Below are 22,841 nucleotides of genomic sequence, written 5' to 3'. Positions count from 1 at the left end.
GGGAGGCGGTGGTTCCCTCCGCCCCTCTCTCCCCACGCTGCTCAGTGTTGCCCCGCTCCGTCCCGCCATGACTCGGCCCCCCTCGTACCTTCCAGTCGCCTTGGCGTCTTGGAAGCGCCTTCGCTGGTTTTCCTCCCCTGCCACCTCCCGGCTTCCTCCTTTGACAGAATGACTTCTCGCTCTCGGAGTCGCTCGTCTTTCCATGTGCTCCATCCCACTCGTGTTCCGTTCTTTGCCGCCACCCTCCACGCCCCCGTGTCCTTTACGGCATGATTTCCGGCGTGTAGTTAGTGACTAATGATTCCTAACGTTAGGCCTTGCTTCATATCGTGTGCCCGTCCCTTAGTAGCGGCGTGACTTAGGGCAGCTCGCTTAATTTACGCTTTAACGTCAGAGTTGGGAGACCGTAGTAGTTCTTTAAAGAATTGTGAGTTAAGTTGGTAAAGCTACCTTTACTGGTAGATCGCAAGTGGCATCTTGTCCAAGTTAGCGGATATTCAGCGACCCTTGTTCTGAAATGACACTCCTTGCCTCAACCAGTTAAGTTCCTCCAGATTCCTCTTCTGGCTTTCTTTCAGGAAATGCCATCCATCTCTTGAGTAAAGAGCACCAGTTCCTTGTCTCTTACTCAATAAGCCAGGTTCGATCAGTTAGACATAGTAAATAGAAACACAGAAAAAGATTATTATTCAGTATGGTCACAAAGGGGTTCGGGGACACCACCCCTCCCACCCACACACAGCAGGCCAGGACATATAAGGAGTCTGCCTTAGTCTCCTTCCAGACAAGATCTTGTCTGGCTCCCAGGCTTTAGTTTTTTCTTATTCTATCGTGAGATTCCTTGGGACTTCAATTTTCTTTGGATATATTGTGATTGGTAGGGTTTTTTTCTGTCTTTCTGTGTATTGGTGTTTAGCCTACATGCATTTATGTCCACATGTGTGTCTCATGCCTGTGGAAACCAGAAGAGGGCATCACATCCCCTGGAACTGAAGTTACAGGCGGTTGTGAGCCCCATGGCCAGTTTTCTTAAACACAGCCATCTTTCCAGCCTCACAACCAGACTCTCCTGGTCACTAATGTTTGAGGCTGTGGGTCCTCTCCCAGGGGGTTGTGAGGGATATACAATTGTCTCATTTTTCTACCTACTATTGAGAAAAATCACCATACTACTGAGGCCCATTCAGGGATCTTAGGACACAACTCCCTGCTGGAAATATGTGAGCCTACAAGGAAAGTATTGATCAAGGTCCTGAAATTGAAGCATTTCAGGTTATGTCTTAGCATACCAGGTGCTAAAATAGAGAAGTGAAGAGCTGGGGGTCCACATGAGCAGGGTTAGGGGGTTTTTGTTTCATTTGCCTAATAACTGGAGGTATGTTTTGTTTCATTAGAGACAAGTTCTGTCTGTGGAGACCAGGCTGGCCTCCAAAGTGCTGAAATTAAAGGCATGCCTCATCTCACCTGGCTTTGATTACCACATTTAATCCTGGCATATTTGTGGTATAAAAAGAATCAACTCCTAGGCGGTGGCGCACGCCTTTAATCCCAGCTCTCGGGAGGCAGAGGCAGGAGGATCTCTGTGAGTTCGAGACCAGCCTGGTCTATAAGAGCTAGTTCCAGGACAGCCTCCAAAGCCACAGAGAAACCCTGTCTTGAAAAACCAAAAAAAAGAGAGAATCAACTCCTGAAAGTTGCCCTCTGACCTCCACACTGTGCTGAGCATTTGTGTACCTGACATACACAGATTTTTTAAAAAGTAAACATTTTCTCTTTTAAGTTGGGGAATAAATTGCTTGTGTACACCAGGTTATTAACATGCATTTTTGGCTGTTCTAGGTCAGAATACAAAGCGTGAATCTGGAAGAAAAGTTCAATCTGGAAATATCAATGCTGCTAAGGTAGCACACATTTAAGTGTTTATAGAAGTTTGTTCTGGGGGTGGAGTGATGGTACAGTGGTTAAGAACCCTGGCCCTCGCCGGGCGGCAGTGATAACAATGGTGGCGGTGGTGCACGCCTTTAATCCAAGCACTTGGGAGGCAGAGGCAGGCGGATCTCTGTGAGTTCAAGACCAGCCTGGTCTACAAGAATTAGTTCCAGGACAGCCTCCAAAGACACAGAGGAAACCCTGTCTCGAAAAACCAAAAAAAAAAAAAAAAAAAAAAAAAAAAAAAGAACTCTGGCCCTCTTCCAAAGGACCTGGGTTCAATTCCCAGCACCTACATGGCAGTTCACAGCTGTCTATAACTCCAGTTCCAGTGATCTGGCATCCTCACACAGACATACGTGTAGGCAAAACCCCATTGTACATAAAAAAATAAATAAATAACTTTCTTTAAAAAGTTTTTTTATGGCTGACTCCCTGATTCTGTATTTGTAGTAGTATGCTTCCTATGGACCTGTGCTTCAGAGTATACAATTAAACAAAGGAAAAACTGCTCTTCCAAGGCAATCTTTGATAGGGGTATGGGGAGGAGGTTTTGTTTTGTTTTTTTAAGATTTATTTATTTTACTTTGTGTTTTGCCTGCCTGCATTATGCAAGTGTACCCTGTGCATTCATGGTGTACACGAAGGATGAGGTTGTCTGATCCCCTGAAACTAGAGTTTCAGACTGTTAAGACCCATGTAGATGCTGGGACTTGGATTTTGGGTCTTCTAGAAGAGCAGCCAGTGCTCTTAACCACTGAGTCATCTCTTTAGGCCTGCCCCTGCCCCCCTTTGGAGACAGGATATTATCTGGCTGGCCTGGAACTCACTATGTAGACCAGGCTGTCCTTGAACTCCCAGAGATCTGCCTCTGTCTCCCAAGTAAACATCTTTTGAGTCAGCGAAAATATCAAGACTAGACTCATAGGACTTTAAACTGTAATAAGCCATGTCTGTCTGTCTGTCTGTGGACATTTATTGCTGTGCCTAAAATAGTTGCCATCCTTAAAACACTGACTCTGGCCGGGAAGTGGTGGCACACGCCTTTAATCCCAGCCTTTGGGAAGCAGAGGCAGGCAGATCTCTGAGTTTGAAGCCTGCCTGGTCTACAGAGTAAGTTCTAGGACAGCTAGGTCTGTTACACAGAGAAACCCTGTTTCCCGGTGAGGGTGGGGAGGAACCAAAAACAAAACACTGACTTTGGCTGGAGATTTGGCTCAGCAGTTAAGAGCATTTACTCTTTTCTTGGAGACAGGATTTCTCGGTAGCTTTGGAACCTGTCCTGGAACTCGCTCTGTAGACCAGGCTGACCTCGAACTCACAGAGATCCCACTGCCTCTGCCTCTCCATTGCTGGGATTAAAGGCCACCAATGCCTGGCGAGCATTTGCTCTTGTAGAAGACAGATTTGGTTCCCCAGACCCAGGTGGTAATTCACAAGCTCCCATAACTCTGGGGGGGATCCAATGTGTTCTAAAGGTCTTTATGGCCACCAAGCATGTATCTGGTGCACAAACGTGTGCAGGTTTGAAACACTGGCTCTGAACTGGCCATGGTGGAGCATGCCTTTAATTCATCACTTGAGAAGCAGAAGCATCTCTGAGTTCAAGGCCAGTCAAAGCTACTAGTGAGACTGTGTTTAAAACAGAATACTGGTTCTGACTATTGTTCTCTAAAACAGTTGTTCTCTGATTTGTATTTCTTGTGTTTCCTTACCAACAGACAATTGCAGACATCATCCGGACATGTTTGGGACCTAAGTCTATGATGAAGGTTGGACTATCTTTTATTGGAACTCAGAATCCAGGTCCTCCTGTATTGTTATCTAAAACACTTTTGCTTTTTCTTAGATGCTTTTGGACCCAATGGGAGGCATTGTGATGACCAATGATGGCAATGCCATTCTTCGAGAGGTGTGTGTTTTTGTTTTGGTTGTCTTGTTTTATCTCACCTTTTCTAACAGTTTCATAAATGCCAAAAGCCTGTTCAGACACATGTGGATAACTTTGGCATGGTGTTGGATACTTCTAATCCTAGCAGTCTATGGTCAGAGGTAGAAGTAGGGTCATGAGTTCAAGGTCAGCCTGAACTATAAAGGCTATAGAACTGTGTCTCTGAAATCCAAGAGCTATCAAGGCCTGATGGCACTGTACATGTAACCTCAGCATTTAGGGGTTAAAAATAGGAGGATTGGGAGTTTGAAATCAACCTTGGGAAATCAAGGCTTCTGAGTGCTAAGATTATAGATATGGGCCATTTATGCCTGGCTAGTCTGGTGTGGTTGCCTTAAAAACAGAAATTCCAGATATGATGTATGCTCAGGAACCTGAGGCAGAAGAATTGAGAATTTGAGTACAACCTGGGCTATGTATCAATTCTTTGTCTGGAAACTGCCTCAGCCACACTTCCTCTCCAAATCCTGCCCCTCTCGGACAACCAAAATTCCAGGCTCCTCCCCCAAAGGCCTAGACGGGGCTACAGGGAATTTTAGCTCCAGACCCTAGATCTGCCATGTATTTCTCCTCAAAGTACTTCTGGGGGGTACTTTGTTCATTAAACCTGGTCCTTTTTTTTTAATAATTTAAATTTATTTTATATGCATTGATGTGGAATGTGTCAGATCCCCTGGAAATGGAGTTACAGACAGTTATGAGCTGCCATGTGGGTGCTGAGAATTGAACCCAGGTCCTCTGGAAGAGCAACCAGTGCTCTTAACTTCTGAGCCATCTCACCAGCCCCTAAACCTGGTCTTTTTAATTTGGCTTGCTGCTTTGGCTGAGAACCCACTTCTGGGAATCCAAAAATATCTATCATCAATATCTTGTCTCACAAGCAAAAACTGGAAGCTAGGAGAAGGTAAGAGTACATCTCATACGGAAGGTCTTGGATTCAATTCCCAGCACCAAAAAAGAAGGGGGACTAGGGGAAATACCAGAAACTTCATTTTCCATGGACTGAGGCTGTAAGTCTGAAATCAAGATATCAGTGGGTTCTGGTTCTAAAGGCTAAGGAAGAATCCATTTATCTTTTTTTTTTTTTTTTTTTTTTTTTTTTATCCTCCTGGGTCTGCTTCCCAAGCGCTGGGATCAAAGGCGTGCGCCACCACCTCGGATTTTGTTGTTGTTTTTTATTTGTTTTTTGAGTCCCTTATCTCTTATGGCTTTTATTTTTGGTTGTGAGCCTAGCCTTTAACGGCTGAGCCATCTCTCCAGCCCTCATAGCTTTTAATAGTATGTCTCTTTCCTTTACTTTGTAAACCCAGGATCTCTGTTTAATCGTGTGCTGGTACAATTTTTGAGTGTCCTATATGTGTTAAAAACGATGGGACTTAAATATTTGAGTATGACATCATTTTAATTTGAATGCTTACACACAGACCTACTTCCAAATAAGCCAATTTACGGGTCTAAGTATTTAGGCTTTTGTGTCTTATCATCAGAGGATACAGTTCAGCCACTGTGGTTCTTGCAATACTAAGCTGAGGAAAACTATTCTGTCCTCAAGAAGTTTTAATGGCTGAGTTCTCAGTGACACTTTTCCCCACAAAAGGAGAACTTGGAAAAGTGATCTGCTTGAGATATTGGAGGGGGGCTCGAGTTGTGTGTTTGTGTGTCTGCCCACCTGCCCATGGACCAAAAGAGAATATAGAATCTTACAGAACAGTGTTTCTCAGCTGTGACCCTTTAATACAATTCCTCATGTTGTGGAATGTTTTCATTGCTACTTTATAACTGTAATTTTGCTACTGTTATGAATCATAATGTGAATATCTGATATGTGACCCCGGTGAAAGGGTCCATCAACCCCCAAAAGGGATGAGCCCTACACATTGAAAACTGCTGTTCTAAAGGTGAGAGTTTCGAGTGGTTGTGAACTCTCAACAGTGGTGCTAGGAACTAGACTTGGGTTGGTCTTCTGGAAGAGCAGTGAGCACTTTTAACCACTGAGACAACTCTCCGGTCCGAGGAGTTCTTGTTGTTGTTGTTGTTGTTGTTTTTGTTTTGTTTTGTTTTTTTGAGACAGTCTCAACTATGTAGCCTTACCAGACTGGACTGGAGCTTGCTATGTATGGGTGGTCTTGAACTAGAATCTAGAGAGAGCCACTAACCTTTGCCTGTCACTTCTGGGATTAAAAACAAGAGCTAAAGCCAGGGGTTGGTGGCGCACACCTTTAATCCCAGCACTCAGGAGGCAAGTCTTTGAGTAGTCTTGGTTGATTTTTCTTTCAGATTCAAGTCCAACATCCAGCAGCCAAGTCCATGATTGAAATTAGCAGAACCCAGGATGAAGAAGTTGGAGATGGGACCACATCAGTAATTATTCTTGGTAAGAAGAATGTGGGGGGGTTGAAAAGGGAAATTAGAACTAAGGTAAGTTGTGGGTGGTGACTCAGCAGTTAAAAGCCCTGGCTGCTCTTGTAGAGGGCCAGGTTTTTATCCCAGCAGCATCTCAGAGCTGTCTAACTCCAGTGCCAGGGCATCTGATGCTCTGTTCTAGCGTCCTTGGGTACCAGGCACACATGTGGTGCCCATATATACCTTCAGACAAAATACCCATATACAAATACAAAAGAAATACAGTGTATTGTAGAGGTCCCTGGGATTTGGGCTGGTCTCAAACTCAGAGAGATCCGCCTGCCTCTGCCTCCCGAGTGCTGGAATCAAAGGTGTGCACCACCACTGCCCAGCTGGTAATTTTTTTATGTATTTTCTGCAATGGAGTGTAAAGCACCCTTGAGTAGGATGAGCTGTTTTATGTTTAGGGTGTGAGCTATGCAAATTTGTTAAATTCTGTGAAGTCACCACAAACAAATAGTGAATTCCAAACTATTAATTAGGCAATACAAGGTTAATAACTTTTTCTGACTACAGCATTTTCATCAACTAATGCATATTTTATTGCATGTGAATTGATTTGCTTAGAGTATTTTGTTTTTAAGCCAGGCTCTTGTTACATAGAACTCTTATGACAGATATGTTTACATGAGTTGTTTTATCTCTTTATATGCATGTGGGGGGTGGTTAGGTTTTATTTTAAACTATGTACATGAATATGTGTGTCTGTGTTAAGGATGTGTTCTCAGGAATACAGATGCCCACAGAAGTCAGAGGAAGGTTTTGGGTCTCCCAAAGCTGTAGTTACATGTTGCTTATAGCCACCTAACTTGGGTGATGGGAACTGAGTTAGGTGCTCTGTAAGAGCAGTTAAAAGCTCTTGACCTCGGAACCATTTCCAGCCTCACTTGCTCTTGCAGAAGACCTAGGTTTGGTTCCCAATACTCATGTTTGTTCACAACCATCCATAATTCTAGTTCCAGGGATCCCATGCCATCTTTTAAGCACCAAGCACCAAGCAGGACTTGGTACACATACATATATGTATACAAAGCACATGCATAAAATCTAAAAAATAAAATGCTAGTAGATACATGGGCAAGATAACTTGAAATAAGTTATGGTTTGTTAAGAATAGCCAGGAGGTATCTCAAGGTTGGCCTTGAGTTCCTGGTCCTCCTGCATCTGCCTCCTGGTGCTAGGGTTAGTGAGCCCAGCTTCTGTACTTTGTTTTTAGTGCCAGCAGTTTGGCTGTATCCTAAGGTATTGAGTTAGTAAATGCCCTGTGTATTTGTCTTTCTTGGGGAAAAAGTATTTTTATTTTTGTTAGAAAATTGTAGTATATATTTAATTAGAAAGATTTAAAAAAAAGAGAAGGGTAAGCCCTTAAGATCAATCTTTGATCATTTAAAATGTATCCAATAAATGTTTTTATGAATTGATGTCTATAAAATATAAATTCTGGAACAGTATTAACAGCCAAATGCATATTTGGTGAGAATCTGTTTTAGGGAAGTATCTTTTAGAAGCATAAGGAAATTAAGTTGTCTTCATCTCCTGCTACTTTCAAATGCATTGCCATGATGCCTGTGATCTTTTTGCAGCGGGAGAAATGCTGTCTGTGGCTGAGCACTTTCTAGAGCAGCAGATGCACCCAACAGTGGTGATTGGTGCTTACCGCATGGCACTGGATGATATGATCAGCACTCTGAAGAAAATCAGGTATGGAGGCAGAACTGGAAATGGAGAGTATGGGAGGCTCAGATTGACTGGAATATATAAATATTAAAAGGAATACGGATTACTCATGTTTCATTCATGTTTCATTTTTGGAACCTATATAAAGGAAGAGCTCCACAAAGTTGTCCTCTGACCTCAACACACATGCTCTATGCTTCTACATATCACACACACACAGCTTTAGGGAGGGAGGGAGGGAGGGGGGAGAGAGAGAGAGAGAGAGAGAGAGAGAGAGAGAGAGAGAGAGAGAGAGAGAGAGAGAGAGAGAGAGAACAGATAGTCACTTGTGTCTGTGACCCAGTGTTGGGAAGGTGGAGACAGGAGGATTCCTGGGGCTTAGTCTGTTGGGACTGGCAAACTCTAGGATGACACAAGATGTTGATCTCTGTTCTTTACACCACATGCGCATACCAAGAGAAAAATAAGTTTAGTACATGCCATGTTAGTAGCTGCCATGGAAAAATGTATCCTATGATAGACCTGTCTAGCTAGATATTCAAGTCTACTGAGGAGCATAAGGAGTGAGATATTTAGAGTTATTCGAGACTTACTGTTGTGTCCTGTCCTGTTGTGTATGAGTACTGCTAATTTGGTTGCACTGTGCTGTGAAGATAGCAGCTAGCAGTTTTCCATTAAGAGGAAGAGGACCACACCTGAAAATGCTGCTTGAATGTAGAGAACTACTAATTAGGCTATATTTGCTTGGTGCAAATAGTACAATGAAGAAATTATACAAATACATGCCTTTGCTGGGTGGTGGTGGTGGTGGTGGTGGTGTGCTACTTTAATCCCAGCACTTGGGAGGTAGAGAGGCCAGCCTAGTCTACAAAGTGCCAGGACTGTATGGAGAAACTTTGGGTGGGTGGGTGGGGGGAGTATATGCTTTAATACCAGCAACTTAAGATGCAAAGGGAGACGCTCAAAAAAACCAAAAGCAAAGCCAGGTGTGGTGTCACATGGAAAGCAGAGGAAGATGGAGCTCTTCGTTCTGCTTGGTTTACATAGTGAGTTCCAAAACAGCCAGAGCTACATAGTGAGACCCTGTCTCAAACAAACAAAAAAAAAAACCAGGTGGTTTGGTGGTGCAAACCAGGACTCAGGATGTAGAGTAAGGTGGATCTCCAAGTGTTCCAAGATAACTGGGGCTACACAGAGAAGCTCACCAATCTCACGCGCCCCCCCCCCAAAAAAAGAAAGAAAACCACAAAGCCAAAAACTTGTGAACAAAAGAAGTTTATAACTTCTAACTTTTACTTAATTTTGGAATTTTAGTTACAAAATGATAGGAGTCATAAAACGGTATTATAAAAGAAGTAATAAAAAAACAAAAAAGAAGTGATTATTTTGGTGGGCTTTAGCTAGCTTTATTTATTTATTTATTTATTTATTTATTTATTTATTTATTTGTTCATTTTGGTTTTAGTTTTTCCAGACAGGGTTTCTCTGTGGCTTTTGGAGGCTGTCCTAGAACTTTGTAGACCAGACTGGTCTCGAACTCACAGAGATCCTCCCGCCTCTGCCTCCCGAGTGCTGGGATTAAAGGTGTGCCCAGCCTTAGCTAGCTTCCTGAGTGCTGGGATTAAAGGCATGTGCTTACCACACTTGGCATAAATGAAATCTGTATTGTTGCTTAAAGTAAAACCAAGGAACTGGAGAAATTTGGTTCCCAGCATTCATTTCAGGAGGCTTACGACCATCTGTAACTCTAGGTCTTGCTACCTCAGGCACCTGTGCTCACTTGTGTGTGCGTGCGTGCGTGCGTGCATGCATGCACCTGTGTGTCTCAGACAAGGTCTCCTTTATAGCCTTGGCTGGCCTCACTGCTGCTCCCCTGCCCTCATGCTGGGATTAAAGTCACATGCCACAATGCCCAGTTTACTTATCCTTCTCCCTCTTCCCTAGAACTTCCCTCGAAATGTCACCCTCTCAACTTTTTTTTTTTCTCAAGGTAGCCCAGGTTAGCCTGGGTCTTACTTATGTATCACTGAAGAACTTGAATTTCTGATATTCTCTGTTACCCTTTCAAGTGCTAGAATCACAGGCATTCACCTCACTTGGATTTTGCAATGCTTGGGTTTGAACTTGGGACTATAAATTTTTTTGAGACTAGGATCCATGTTTCTCAGGCTGGAACTCCTAACCCACTTACTTCCCAAGTGCTGGGTTTACAGCCTACCTTAGAAATCTGCCTGTATCCCTGACTACTTCAGAAAATTTTTATCAAACAGTAACTGCCTATCTAGAACACTTAGCTTAAATAATGCTTTTGGAAGCTGTTGCCTCCTCCCTAAACTCTCTTTGATTGTATGTCACGGTGCATGCCTTGTAACGTCTTGGGAATTTTAGCGGTGTGTGGAAATGTGAGTGTGGTTGTGCATGTTCTACAGAAGTTTCCTACAAAGGATAGATCGCCTCGTTCTCATTCTAACTCTTGGCCTGCAGTTGGACTCTCTGAGGTACTAGTTAACCATTTTATGGTGACTGCTGAACAAGTTACCTGGGTTTCTATTTCCAGTACACCTGTTGATGTCAATAACCGTGATATGATGCTGAACATCATCAATAGCTCTATTACTACAAAAGTCATCAGTCGGTGGTCTTCTTTGGCATGCAATATTGCCCTGGATGCTGTCAAGACTGTGCAGTTTGAAGAGAATGGCCGAAAGGAAATTGACATCAAGAAGTATGCAAGGGTGGAAAAGGTAAGCTGGTCCCGTGTATGCTTGAGAGGTGTATGCTCTCCACTTAACTATGGTCACTCTACTTCAGAAGAGGAGAGTGGCTTTAGTTAGAACTCGAGAGGCAAACTGGACTGAGAGCCTAGAAAACAAAAACTATGTTTTTGTTTTCAGGGAGAATTCCTGAAATAATTTTTGCTAACCTTCACTGCCTTCACTGCCTTACAAAGGTGGTATGTCCATATTTATGCATGTGGATATCTATTAGTCACCTGTGATACAAATTTTTACAGTTCTGGGGCTGGAGAAATGGCTCAGCAGTTAAAAGCAATTATTGCTCATGCACAGGACCCTTGTGTGATTCCCAGCATACACATGGTGTCTCAGCCATCCATAACTCCAGTTCCAGAGAACCTGATTCCCTCTTTTGACTTCTGAGGGCATATATTACCAGACAGATAGCACACATGCATGCAGGCAGAACACTAATCAGGGTTTTCTAGAGAACAACACTGATAAAATGAATATTAAAAGGGGCTTTATTAGAGTGCCTGTCTCCTGACGGAAGAACCACTAGTCCACTAGGCTAGTTGTCTCAGCAGGTCTACAGTCTACTTGGAATCCCAAAGAAGTAGGTTCTAATGCCTCAGCAGCAACTTAAAAAAAGAAAAGAAAAAGTCCTTTAGGTGTGCCAGCTGTTTGGGTGTTAGTTAATTCCAGATGTCAAGTTGACAGCCAAGATTATTTATCATACATTCAAAAATAAAATTTGCAAAAAAAAAAAAAAAAGTAAATCTAGCAAGTACTAATAAAACACAAAAGCTTTCCTATTTTTACTAAATTTAAGAATAAAATGTAAGTGTAGTAACTAGTATAATAGCTTATAATCAGCAGATGGAGCCCAAGTCTAAAAATATGGAAATATCCTAATGAAGATCCTTTTAGATCTTTTGTCAAGACAATTAATTTCTGTGGATCTTAGCTATCCTTCAGGTTAAGTGTCACGGTCCAAGTTTAGCATGCCTACTAGAATCAGACACACTTGCCGTCAGGCCTAGTGGTGAGCAGCTTTAATCTCAGCATTTAGTGGATCCATTTAAGTGGATCTCTGTGAGTTCAGGACAGCCAGAGCTATGCAGAGAGACTGTCTCAAAACAAACCAAACAAACAAAAGATATTTGCAGCCATTCGAGGTATTCCTGAAGGACCTGGAACTCACTATGTAGCTCAGACCGGCCTGGAACTTAACAGCAAGCCTTTCACTGCCTACCCACTCATTATTTTATTTTTGAGCTTCATGGAAAAAAATGTACCCTGGAATCTTGAAATAGTCATTTGAGAAAGAAATGGAGATGGATTTGAGGTTTGTGTGTGTTGTTTGAAGTTTAGACCCAGGAAAGCATGTGCTGCGTGATGTATGATAGTCCCAGTTACTGCCTCTTGATTGTGTAATGAAGTAAATCTTATATGGCTCAGATCCCTGGGGGCATCATTGAAGACTCATGTGTCTTACGTGGAGTCATGATTAACAAGGATGTGACCCATCCTCGAATGCGCCGTTATATCAAGAACCCTCGAATTGTGCTACTGGATTCTTCTCTGGAGTACAAGAAAGGAGAAAGCCAGGTAAGATTCTCAGCCTTGTGGGACTTTTGTTTTTCTGAGACAGATTCTCTTTACCTAGCTCTGGATGTCCTGAAACTAGCATTGTAGACCAGGCTGGCCTCAAACTAACAGAGATCCAGTCCACCTTCCGAAGTGTGTGTGCCACCAGCCCTGGCTTCCCAGCCTTGTAGTTCTTCAAAATAGTTTGATAATGCTTTGTTTTTCAAGTAAGGAATCTGAAGCCCAGAGTTGGGAAAGAATGACCCTCCCAAAAAAGACCTGCGTTTATTAAAACTGCATCACACGTATGGATATAGACGTGCCTACTACAATCCTGTCTACTTAGGAAGATGAATGAGGCAGAGAGGTCACTTGGTTCAAGATCAATCCATATTTGACTTTCTTTTCTCTGCATTTGACTGTGGTACAGTTTAAACCGCTCTCTATAAAGGTTTCAGTTTGGGGATATTTGGGGGTTGGGTTAGGAAGGTTTAGACAGTGTTACTCTGTAGCCTGGGTGGTCTAGAATTTGCTATGTGGCCAGGCTAGCAATCTGCCTGCCTTGACCTCCTGAGTGTGACCCAGTTTTTGTTGTTGTTGTTTTGAGACAAGTTTCTCCATATTGCTTTGGAGCCTGTCCTGGAATTTGCTCTCTAGACCAGGCTGGCCTCAAACTCACAGAGATCCGATGTCTCTGCTGAGATTAAAGTGTGCCATCACCCCCATCTGGGACCCACTTCTTCTAATATATCAGGAGCATCTAGAGTCTGAGTTCTTTAACTTACTGCTAAAGGGACTTTGCAAAGTATAGGGACTTAAAGGTTTTAAGCCAGTGGGTTTTATTTAAAATGGTTGAAAACAAAATCAGGTTAATTCAGGGAAATGGTTGCTTACACCTGTAATCCCAGCACTTAGGCTGAGGATGAGATTAGCCTGCATAAAGAAAGTAAGACCTTTCCAAAGGTGGGGAGAGGAATTAAGACCTAAAAATTATTCATACACATTAACTAGCTAGTAAGACAGAAGACCCAACTCAGATGTGCTGAGTTAACTGGTATGTAAAGTTACACCTGGTTTCAACATTCAGATTCATAGTTTCTGGAATGCATGAAGTTTCTAGTGTTTATTGTGTGTGTGCCTGGCCATGCATATGGAACCCAGGAACATCATGTGTCTGTGGGTTCAGTCCAGAAGAGGGTGTTTGATTCCCCCGGGGCTGAAATTACAGGCAGCTGTGAGCAGTACATGCTCTTGACTTCTGAGCCATATTTCCAGCTTTAGTGTCTTGTCTTCACTCACAGACCGACATTGAGATTACACGAGAGGAGGATTTTACCCGAATCCTGCAAATGGAAGAAGAATATATCCAGCAGTTGTGTGAGGACATTATCCAGCTGAAGCCCGACGTGGTCATCACAGAGAAGGGCATCTCAGGTAGGGCTTCATCTGCCCTATAGAAGACGGTGGGTGGTTTGGTTTGCTTTTGTCCCTCAGATTGGCAAGGACATATCATGTGATGTTTAGAATACATAAGGAATAAAAGCAGTTCAAAGGCTGGAGTTTGGTTATCTGACTGACACTTCTCTTGACTTTCAGATTTAGCTCAGCACTACCTCATGCGGGCCAACGTCACAGCTATTCGAAGAGTCCGGAAGACAGACAATAATCGCATTGCTAGGTAAGTGAGCCAGCTAAAGGCAGTATTTCTCTTTCTTCTTTCCATTTATTTGTTTTGTTTTTTAAGCTGCATAGTAAAGTCATTGCCTGAAATTGCACAGGATGTAACAACTGCTTGTCCAAAAGCTCTTCTCTCAGCAAGTGAGATGGCTCAGTGATAAAAGTAATGTCTTCGTTTGATTGACTAATTTGGTTTTTTGAGACAAGACCTTGCTCTGTATCTTTTGATGGCCTGCAACTCATTCGTGAAGACCAGTCTGACCTTGAATTTACAGCAATCTTCCTGTCTTACCCCAGTTCTAGGCTTATAGGTGTATGCTATACAGGGCTGGTAATCTATATTAACTGGCTCTCAATATAGTGAAGGGTTAATTTTCTGCTAGTGATTGAAACTGATTTTTGGTAGTTGTTTACACACTGACACCTATATCTAGGGCACCTCATTTTGTTGCTGACCATAGGGATGCCCGCTCGGGACACCAACACTGGGGTAGCAAAGGCAGGAGAATCAGGAGTTCAGAGTGTGAGACCCTATCTCAAATTTTTAAAAACAAATTTATTTATTTTTAAGTGTCTGTATGAGTTCAGATGACCAAGGGGGCCAAACAACAGCATCTGTTCCCTGGAGTTGGAGTTAGCAGACAGTTGTTAAAGAAGTAATGTAGGTACTGGGAATGGGACCAAGGTCTAGAAGAGCTCTTTACCATTGAATTGTCTTTCTAGCTAGTCCTCAGGCTTTTACAACTGGCAGAGATGATGCACATTTAGGGGCAAGGACAGGCTATTTGAGTTTGAGGACAAGGCTGGTCTACATAGTGAGTTCTACTCCAGAAATGGTGTCAGGAAGTACCTGTAACAAAGTCTTTCTCTGTCCTACCAGCTCCGAAATAATGACATGGAAACTTCTTACTAACTGTGAAAGCTTGGCCTATAGCTTAGGCTTATTTCTATAACTTAAATTAATCCATTTATACATTCTGCCCATGTGGTTCATGGCTGCTACCTCTCCTCCTGCACATCCTGCTTGCTCTGCATCTCCTGGCATCTCTTGAGAGTGCTTGGATTCATCCTTCTCTTCTCTCCCCAGAAATCCTGCCTGTTCTCCCTGCCTAGCTTTGGCCGGTTAGTTTTTTTATTGAACCAGTCACAGTGACATGTCTTTATACAGTGTAATCAAATATCTTGCAACAAATACCAACAAAATTTTATTAAAAGAAAAACATGGTGGCCTCACACTCTCCAGTTCTAACCTAGCATTTGGGAGGCTTTGATAACCTAAGCTTTGAAGCTGGAAGTGAGGTCTGAGGCCCCAGGCTTCCAAAGCGTCTAAACAGAGTCCTTGTAATACACAATAGCTTTCTGAACTCCACTGTCATGGGTTAATTTTTTTCTTTTAAATTTTCTAGATAAAAGTAGCTACCCACAGTTGAGGCAGGAGGATCCACTAAGCACAGGAGTTTGAGGGCAGCCTCCCCAGCACAAGCAAAATCTCTCTCATTTCTTTTGCTTTTAGCAGTGCTGGGGGCCTGGCGGTGGTGGCACATGCCTTTAATCCCACCACTCAGGAGGCAGAGGCAGGCGGATCTCTGTGAGTTCAAGGACAGAGAGAGTTCTAGTACAGACTAAAAGCTACAAAGAAACCCTGATTGAAAAAACTTTTTAAAAAGTTTAGTAGTGCTGGGGGCTAAGCTCCATCCATGTGCGTTCTGAGCACGTGTTCTTCCCTCGGGCTGTATCTCTAGCCCTTGAAGCCCTGTCTCTTAGGAGAAAGACTCTTTAGTATATACTTAGGTACCAACACACAAAAACTGGAGCCAGAAGGTGGTGGTGGATGCCTTTATTCCTAGCATTTAGAAGGCAGAGGCAGGTAGATTTCTGAGTTCCAAGACAGCTAGGGCTAAACAAAGAAATACTGTCTGGAAAAACCAAAGAGAAAATTTTTATATTTTTTAAAAGATTTATTATGTATCCCTGCAGGCCAGAAGAGGGCACCAGATCTCATTATGGATGGTTGTGAGCCACCATGTGATTACTGGGAATTGAACTCAGTACCTCTGGAAGAGTAGTCAGTGCTCGTAACTGCTGAGCCATCTCTCCAGCCCCCAATAGAGAAAATTTTGATCCTAGCCCTTAGAAGGCAGAGGCAGACTGACTTATTAAGTTCAAGGCCAGTCTGATCTAAAGTGCAAATTCTAATACAGCCAGGGCTATACAGAGAGACCCTGTCTCAAAAAAAAAAAAAAAAGTAAAAATAAAACTTGATGGGAATGGTTGGAATGGCTCAGTGTAGAGATAATTGCCACCAAGCCTAATCACCTGAGTTTAGTCCCTGTATCACATATCATGAAAGTAGAGAATTAACTCCTGACCCACACGGGTCATGACAAATGACTAAATGTAACTCTTTGAAAAAAAAAGTTGATAGAGGGGCTGGAGAGATGGTCTTGCAGTTAAAAGCACTAACTGCTATTGTAGAGGATATCATGGATTTGAGGACAGCTTGTGCTACATAGTGAATTAAAGACAGCCTGAAATAAGAGTGAAAGCCCCGGTTTGGCTGAGCATTCACAAAGTGAAGGTACTTGCCAACTTGCTCTAAGAGCCTGAAGAACTGAGTTAGATTCCCAGAACCTATGTAAAGATGGACGGAAAGATCAGACTCCACAAAGTTGTCTCTGGTGTCCACATGTATACCGTGTGTGTGTGTGTGTGTGTGTGTGTGTGTGTGTGTGTGTGTGTGTGTGTGTGTGTGTGTGTGTGTGTGTGTGCGCGCGCGCGCGTGCGTGTGTGCGCGTGTGTGTGTGTGTGTGTGTGCGCGTGTGTGCGCGCGCGCGCGCGCACTTTTTAAAGCTGGGCTTGGTGATGTAGACCTGTTATTCTATCACTGGGGAGGCCAAAGCAAGAATTGAAAGTTATTTTTAACTACATAGGGAATTTCCAAATAGCCTAAGCTACATGAGACATCTAAAAACAAAATAGCCAGGCTTAGGGCTCAAAATTAACTCTAGAAGACTGAGGGAAGAGGATTGATTACCTTGTTTGAAGGCATCCTGGGCAGTTAATTCCAGGCCATCATTTGCTGCTGAATGACACTGTCTCCCATTTGGGGGACAGGGTGCTGATGGCTCAGTATCTATCCTGCTGTTACTTAATCTTAACAACCTGAGCTTGATCCTGGGTAGATAGAACTGACTTCCAGAAGTTGTCCTACACACACACAGTAAATAAATGCAATTAAAAAAAAATAATAATAACCTACTGGGTTAGTTAATTCTTATCACTAAGCAAATACCTGAGAAAGGTTTGTTTTAGCTCACAGTTGGGAAGGATCTGGTCTTTGATTGGTTGATTTTGGTCCTGAAAAGCTTCCTAGAAAGCTCTATCTACCACTTCAGTAGCATTGCCTGAGGAAACAGGGCTTTAGAATGTGGAGTTTGGGAGAGATACATGAGATCCAGACATAGACACATAGGCACAAATCAACTATACCACACATTGGCATATGATACAAATCGGAGTTTAATTTTATGCTTGTTCCAAAATGGTTCTAGACATGTCTGTATCTTAGTTGTCTCCATATACCCATAAATCTAGACAAAGGGTGGCAGTTAAAATTGGTCATTTTTATAATCTGTATTGGTCTGTGATTTCAAGCTGCGGACACACGGTCCTCCTATAATTGTAGATATGGGGTTTCTATTGCTCTCGACACCACTCTGTTTTTTGTTTGTTTGGTGGGGGGGCAGGTCCGAGGCACGGTTTCACTGTGTTAACAGCCCTGTCCATTCTGGAATGTACTCTGTAGATCTGCCTGCTTCTGCCTCCCTGAGTACTGGGATTAAAGACATATGCCATCACCACCTGGCTCCACCTCAACTTTTTAGGTTTATTTATTAAGTGTACACTGTTCTGCCTGCATGTACTCCTGCAAGCCAGACGAGGGCACCAGATCTCTTTATAGATGGTTGTGAGCCATCATGTGGTTGCTGAGAATTGAACTTGGGACCTCTGGAAAAGCAGCCAGTACTCTCAATCTCTGAGCCATCTCTCCAGCCCTCCAGCCATCTCAACTTTTTGTTGTTGTTGTTTTGGGTTTTTTGTTTTGTTTTGTTTTTGTTTCTTGAGACGGGGTTCTCTGTGGCTTTGGAGCCTGTCCTGGAACTCCTCTATAAACCAGGCTGGCCTCAAACTCACAGAGATCCGCCTGCCTCCGCCTCCCGAGTGGTGGGATTAAAGGCGTGCGCCACCAGTGCCCGGCTCACCTCAACTCTTAAAAAGAAAACATTTAATTGGGGTGGCTCACTTAGTGTTTCAGAGGTTTAGTCCTTTATCATCATGACAGGGAGCGTGGTGACGTGCGGACAGATGTGTTGCTGGAGTAGTAGCTGAGAGTCCTGTATATTGTAGGCAATAGGAAATGTACTGAGCACTGTAGTATCCTGAGCATAGGAAACCTCAAAGCCTGCCCCCGTGGTGACACTTCCTCCAACAAGGCCAAAGCCACACCTCCTAGTAGTGCCACTCCCTGTGAGATTATGGGGGCCAATTACATTCAGACTACCACACAATGGGTATCCCAACTTTTTCTCAGATTCTTCAAATTCTTGGTTGCCTGACTTTTGAGTTGTTTTTGCTGTTGTTTTTGTTTGTGTGTACAGTCCTTTTTTCATTACTTGGTATGTTTGTGTGATGTGTAGGGGGTACACAGATATACCATAGTGCACATGTGGACGTTAGAGGACAGCTTTGAGATTCTATTCTCTCCTCCTGCCTTGTCTTTGGTTCCAGGTATTGAATTCAGGATGTAAGGCTTGTGTGGTAAGTGTGCTGCCTACTGAGCCATCTCATGGCCCTCTTTTATAGGCATTCAGATTCAACTAAGTTATATCTAGAACTCATTATTGCTTGATATATATGTGTGTGTGGAATCCATTTGTCTATATTTTATCTAAAAATTATACTTGGATACAGCTGTGACTAGTTGATATGTGTATGTATAATTTTACTGCTAAGTCCTTATTAGTTTAAGAAACTGAGCGTGTATGCATTTAAAGTCTTTTTCAGTAGTCAGTCCAGACCTCTTGAGTGATTCTAGAAGTATATTTTATTCTAATTTCTAACTACAGACTCTTGCAGACTACTTGATGGATAAAAGCATTTAAAATCCTATCCTGTCTACCTTCTCCATCCAATAGAGCCTGTGGGGCACGGATAGTCAGCCGACCAGAGGAGCTGAGAGAAGATGATGTTGGTACAGGTGCAGGCCTATTGGAAATCAAGAAGATTGGAGATGAGTACTTCACTTTCATCACTGAGTGCAAAGACCCAAAGGCCTGCACCATTCTTCTTAGAGGAGCCAGCAAGGAGATTCTGTCGGTGAGTGAGCCTTGGTGTGTGTGAGCAAGGAAAGGACATTGTTCCATACTCGTATTGTGAGCTTTTCGTCACAGTAGCAAGCTTAATATGTCAACTTTAAAAGAAAAAAAAAATGTTGGGGGCTGGAGAGATGCCTCAGAGGTTAAGAGCACTAACTGCTCTTCCAGAGGACCTGGGTTCAATTCCCAGCAACCACATGGTGGCTCACAACCATCTGTAATGAGATCTGGTGCCCTCTTCTGGCCTGCAGGGATAAATGCAGACAGAATACTGTATACATAATAAATAAATCTTAAGAACGAAAGAAAAAATGTTTTAGCAGTTTTTTGTTTTTTGTTTTTGTTTTGTTTTGTTTTGTTTTTTATTTCAATCCATGATCCTTGGCCTGTGGCTACATGTCTGTGAATGTGTGAAGGTGCAGAACCACTCCCTTGATGGTGAGGTTAAGAGAACATTAGGTAGGTACAGTTCAGGCCCTAGCACCTCATAAACCAGGCATGGTGGCGGATCAGAAGGATGACTCGCTCCTTCTACATACAGAGTATGAGGCCAGCCTCATCTTTTTTTGTTTGTTTTTGTTTTGTGTTTTATTTTTCAAGAAGGGCTTCTCTGTATAACAGCTCTAGCTATCCTGGAACTCTGTAGACCAGATTGTGTAGTGAGAACCTGTCTCAAATAAGACAAAATGAGCTGGAGAGAGGCTCGGGGGTTGAGACCACTTAGAGAGCAACAGGGTGTTGTCTGGCTTCCAAGGGCACCAAACGGATAAACTCATATGGACACACACAAAAAATAAGCAAATCTTAGAAATAAAAGAACAAAATTAATGACAAATGGCTGTAGTGATACGTTCCTTTCATTACAGCACTCAGGAAACAGAAACATGTGGATCTCTGTGGGTTTGTTCAAGGTCTACTTACTGAATTCTATGATAGCAAGGGCAACATAGGCCCTGTCAGCAAACAAAAAATTGCTACTTCATGGATCTGTGACCATAAATTCCTACCCTTACCACTAGGGGTTGTCTCTTAGCTGGCCTTGAACTTGCTGTGTAGCTAAGGATGCCTGACTTTCTGGCCCTCCAGCTTTCCTTTTGGTGAAAGGATTATAGGCCTGTTTTGCCACATTGTTTATATCATACTAAGGGTGCTTTATACCTGGTAAACTAGCATTCTACCAACTGAGCTACATTCCTAGTGCTTGAGAGAAGGATGGGAGGGGGAGGAGAGAGAAACGAGAGCACGAGCATGTCAGGATCTCCTTTTGTAGCTCAGTGTGGACTCATACTTGTGGCAACCCTGCCTTGGCCTCCATAGTACTATTAACAGAAGTGAGACAAACTCAGCATTAGTGCTCTTCTCTCCCTTTCTTCTGTGTTATATACTTGGGCATATTTCATGGCACTAGTATAGAAGTAGAGGACAATTTGTGGGTGTTCTCTCCCTCTATCTACCATATGGGCCCAGGAATCAAACTTAGGTGGTCAGGCTTGTTGGCAAGACCCGTGAGCCACAAAGGCATGTCTGTAGCCCCCTCCCCACCTTTAATTATTAAGTTGAAATTACAACCCATGCCTACTCCCAGGAGGAGTGGCTTTCCCAAGATACATAGCTGGTAAGCACTAGACAGTTTGCAGTGCACCGTTGAATCTCCTAAAGGACAAAACTAGGGAGAGGGGGATGGGATACAATTTGTTGTCACTCTGGTTCAGTACATAAAAACCCAACCTCATAGTTGAGATGTTCCATCCCCTAATCCTCTTGCAGGCCCTCTTCTGTCATTTACATTTCTGAGTTATGACTCATGAGAACAAAACTTCTTCTCTTTCTCTTACCCTTTTTTGGGTTTTAGTGACAGGGTTTCTCTGTGTAACTTTGTAGACCAGGCTGGCCTCGAACTCACAGATCTGTCTGCCTCCTAAGTGCTGGAATTAAAGGCGTCCACCACCACCACCACCTGACCCCAATAGAAGTCACAAGGATTTTCCTAGTTGCCTTCCTCTGTGGCTCTCTAAAAACTTGTCAGCTGGGCAGTGGTGGCGCACACCATTAATCCCAACACTCAGGAGGCAGAAGCAGACAGATCTGTGAGTTCAAGGCCAGCCTGATCGACACGGCAGGTGCCAGGACAGTCTCCAAAACTGCACAGAGAAACCCTGTCTCAAAAAATAAAAAACAACTTGTCACTCGGGAAATTGTTTGATGCCTCTTGGTTTCTCCATGACTCATTGAACCAACTATACCATTTCTCTGCTTCCCCTAGGAAGTAGAACGCAACCTCCAGGATGCCATGCAAGTGTGCCGAAACGTTCTCCTGGACCCTCAGTTGGTGCCTGGTGGTGGAGCCTCGGAGATGGCTGTGGCCCATGCCTTGACAGAAAAATCTAAGGCCATGACTGGTGTGGAACAATGGCCATATAGAGCTGTGGCCCAAGCTTTAGAGGTCATCCCTCGTACCTTGATCCAGAACTGTGGGGCGAGTACCATTCGTCTGCTTACCTCCCTTCGGGTGAGTTCTTTTCTATGTTCATGCTTTGCCAAGGTAAGGCAAGCTGTGTTTGGCATAAGGAGATGTTTTTGTTTTCTGCCACTCTGTGTATGCTTATAAGCACATGTGTTTGTACTCAACGTGGGTGTGGGTTGTGTGGGGGCCATCTTTGAGTCTTTGCCTTGTTTGCTGGTCTGAAACTGGCTTGCTTCATTGTACTTTCCTTGCATGTTTGTTCACCTGCAGGCCAAGCACACCCAGGAGAATTGTGAGACCTGGGGTGTGAATGGTGAGACTGGTACCTTGGTGGACATGAAAGAGCTGGGAATATGGGAGCCGTTGGCTGTGAAGCTACAAACATACAAAACAGCAGTGGAGGTAAGACACCCTAAGTGTGCGGATGCTGTCTGTCCTGACAACACGGCTACTGTGCTTTGTCTGAAAGGGAGAGGCCATTAAAGGCCCCAAAGATCTCCCAAGGAATTCCATTTCCCTACTTACCTTTAGTTTACCTAAAACAGTATACAAGGCACAAGCTACATCCCTTGCTTAGGGAGGACTGCTTTGTTCATTCAAGACTCTGAAAGGGAAGATTCCAGATAAAATGGTAATTCTGCGGGAGGAGCTACTGCTAGAAGAAAACAGTGTCTTTCCTTTCTCTGCTGACCTCTTTGGGCTGTTTTTCTCTTAGACTGCAGTTCTACTTCTGCGGATTGATGACATTGTCTCTGGCCACAAGAAGAAAGGTGATGACCAGAGCCGGCAAAGCAGTGCTCCAGATGGTGGCCAGGAGTGAGTGGTGAGCAAGGTGACTTCAACGTGCAGAACCAGCAGTCTCCCCTTTCCTGAGCCAGAGTTCCAGGAACACTGTGGACATCTTTGTTTGCAAAGGATCAAGTTGAGGGGCAGCCCCAGTCTGTCCCATCTCAGTTTGCAAAAAGCACTGACATGTATCTCTTCTCTATTGTAAGCTTTCCATTTAGTTTGCTTCCAATGATTAAATCTAAGTCATTTGA

The 22,841-nt window shown here is 43.4% G+C and overlaps 2 protein-coding genes across 2 annotated transcripts in view; one reads left to right on the top strand and one right to left on the bottom strand.

The window, feature by feature from the left end:
• Positions 1 to 757, bottom strand: part of Tsacc (TSSK6 activating cochaperone) — a 14,155-nt gene extending 13,398 nt beyond the window's left edge. The window contains exon 1 of the mRNA XM_027393104.2: positions 89 to 757. The gene's annotated coding sequence lies outside the window, so the exon portion shown is untranslated. The remainder of the gene's footprint in view (positions 1 to 88) is intronic.
• The window catches only part of Cct3 (chaperonin containing TCP1 subunit 3), a 22,985-nt gene extending 144 nt beyond the window's left edge, over positions 1 to 22,841 (top strand). Inside the window, exons 2-14 of the mRNA XM_027393102.2 lie at positions 1,840 to 1,901; positions 3,651 to 3,701; positions 3,779 to 3,841; positions 6,158 to 6,254; positions 7,867 to 7,984; positions 10,518 to 10,704; positions 12,157 to 12,306; positions 13,587 to 13,719; positions 13,882 to 13,963; positions 19,158 to 19,338; positions 21,601 to 21,846; positions 22,072 to 22,203; positions 22,517 to 22,841. Coding sequence (XP_027248903.1) covers positions 1,840 to 1,901; positions 3,651 to 3,701; positions 3,779 to 3,841; positions 6,158 to 6,254; positions 7,867 to 7,984; positions 10,518 to 10,704; positions 12,157 to 12,306; positions 13,587 to 13,719; positions 13,882 to 13,963; positions 19,158 to 19,338; positions 21,601 to 21,846; positions 22,072 to 22,203; positions 22,517 to 22,621 — 1,607 coding nt within the window. The 3' untranslated portion in view covers positions 22,622 to 22,841. The remainder of the gene's footprint in view (positions 1 to 1,839; positions 1,902 to 3,650; positions 3,702 to 3,778; positions 3,842 to 6,157; positions 6,255 to 7,866; positions 7,985 to 10,517; positions 10,705 to 12,156; positions 12,307 to 13,586; positions 13,720 to 13,881; positions 13,964 to 19,157; positions 19,339 to 21,600; positions 21,847 to 22,071; positions 22,204 to 22,516) is intronic.

Source organism: Cricetulus griseus (genome assembly GCF_003668045.3).
Source record: "Cricetulus griseus strain 17A/GY chromosome 1 unlocalized genomic scaffold, alternate assembly CriGri-PICRH-1.0 chr1_0, whole genome shotgun sequence".
Classification (NCBI taxonomy): Eukaryota; Metazoa; Chordata; class Mammalia; order Rodentia; family Cricetidae; genus Cricetulus; species Cricetulus griseus.
Note: the sequence above shows the minus strand (reverse complement) of the source record. Positions and strands in the feature narration are given on the sequence as shown.